Source organism: Nicotiana tomentosiformis, chromosome 3, assembly GCF_000390325.3.
Source record: "Nicotiana tomentosiformis chromosome 3, ASM39032v3, whole genome shotgun sequence".
Lineage (NCBI taxonomy): Eukaryota > Viridiplantae > Streptophyta > Magnoliopsida > Solanales > Solanaceae > Nicotiana > Nicotiana tomentosiformis.
This window is the reverse complement of record NC_090814.1, coordinates 117,889,953-117,891,454: the sequence shown is the minus strand read 5'-3', so window position 1 is coordinate 117,891,454 and position 1,502 is coordinate 117,889,953. Positions and strand designations below refer to the sequence as shown.

The 1,502-nt window shown below is 34.7% G+C and overlaps 1 protein-coding gene across 1 annotated transcript in view; it reads right to left on the bottom strand.

Moving 5' to 3' along the window:
* Positions 1–824: 824 nt before the first annotated feature.
* Positions 825–1,502, bottom strand: part of LOC138908399 (uncharacterized) — a 66,661-nt gene continuing 65,983 nt past the window's right edge. The window contains exon 2 of the mRNA XM_070199062.1: positions 825–1,496. Coding sequence (XP_070055163.1) covers positions 825–1,496 — 672 coding nt within the window. The remainder of the gene's footprint in view (positions 1,497–1,502) is intronic.

The window sequence follows — 1,502 nt, the reverse complement described above, 5'->3', positions numbered from 1 at the left end:
ATAATCGGATTACAAAAATTACATTGTATTTTGTATCTATCTAGAGAAAATTTAAAATAGGCTTCTTTTACTTGAAAACAGTTCGTGACTGGGGTTCAAACTAGTTTACTTTAGCCGTGTTTAACAACAAGTTTAGTACAGTTAACTTGACCATATGAGGGTACAAGTTAAAAAATAAACCAAAAATGTCAAGAGTCCCAGATATGGATCGGTTTGGGGTTCTGTCACCCATCTAAATATGTAGAACAAAATAAAAACTTTAGAGAGTAATTATAAAAGTCTGCACCGGCCTTAATAACGCATATATACGTATGTAATCTATACAGACAGAAACTAGTAAGAATGTGATAAGAAAATTAAAACAACAAATAATAATTTTGTTTAGTGAAACCAATAAGATATACTACATGAATACTATGGGCAGTAATTTGTTTTTATAGCTAGCCAGAGGATGGATTTGATCCAACAAAAATTGTGAAAGATGAAGTTAAAATTATTTGATAAGCATGAATAATGACAAAGAATTACTGCCAAGGAACAGATAGTAAGCATTATACCTACAACAATATATAGCAGAAATCTTGTCAATGTTATATTAAGTGATACTCCAGTCCATATATATGTGAATACAAGCAAATTCTTCTGGCAATAGCAAGTTTCTCTTACAAAGTTTGTTCTAATGAGAAACGGTTACCTAATAAAAGCTCTATTATCCTATAACTTCTATCTACTACTTCATTCAATAAAAGTCACTATTATATATAAATTGATTGTTGCGTGTCTCTCCTCCCGTTGATATTCTGCTTCCCTTTCATTAGTCATGCTTACCAGATTATATCTCCAAAATCGTCTATACCTATGAGCAGATCATTAGCCCAACTGATCTCCTCTTGGTAGTTAGAGCAGTCATTAATATTGCTGCTATTATTATTCTGTTCGTTCATCTTTTGAGTCTCGTCCATAACTTGATGTTGATCAGCTGCTTTACATATTGTTGCTGGTTGTACTGTTGTGGTGTAATCTTCATCCGTTTCATGCAACATAGCTTCGATTACTTTTGGAACATCTTGTTCCTCCATATTTACCCCATGATTTTTCTTTGATCTTATATTCTTCTTGATTCGGCACACAACAATATCCTCCTTAGGAATATTGTTTTCTCTAAAGAAATCATCCCCGACGGAATAATCTTTCATCAGCCAAATTTTATTGTGCTCTCCTTCCTTACTACGACTAGTTTGAAACTTGAAACATCTTCTAAACCCAACTACAGTTCCCTTACCATTCTTGATAGGATCAATACCTGTTTGGCCTTTCCATGTACCATTGGCGCAAGTTCGACGTACCCTTGTATGTTCGCTCTTCTGCTTCTTCAACCGAGTAAAAAAATAGCGAACCTTCTCTTCAGGATGACCAGAAGCTCCAAATATCTCCCATGGTGGTTGGTCTCTATAGATATCGGCATGTTGGAAATTAGGGCATTCACTTGGCAAAGGCTCGCC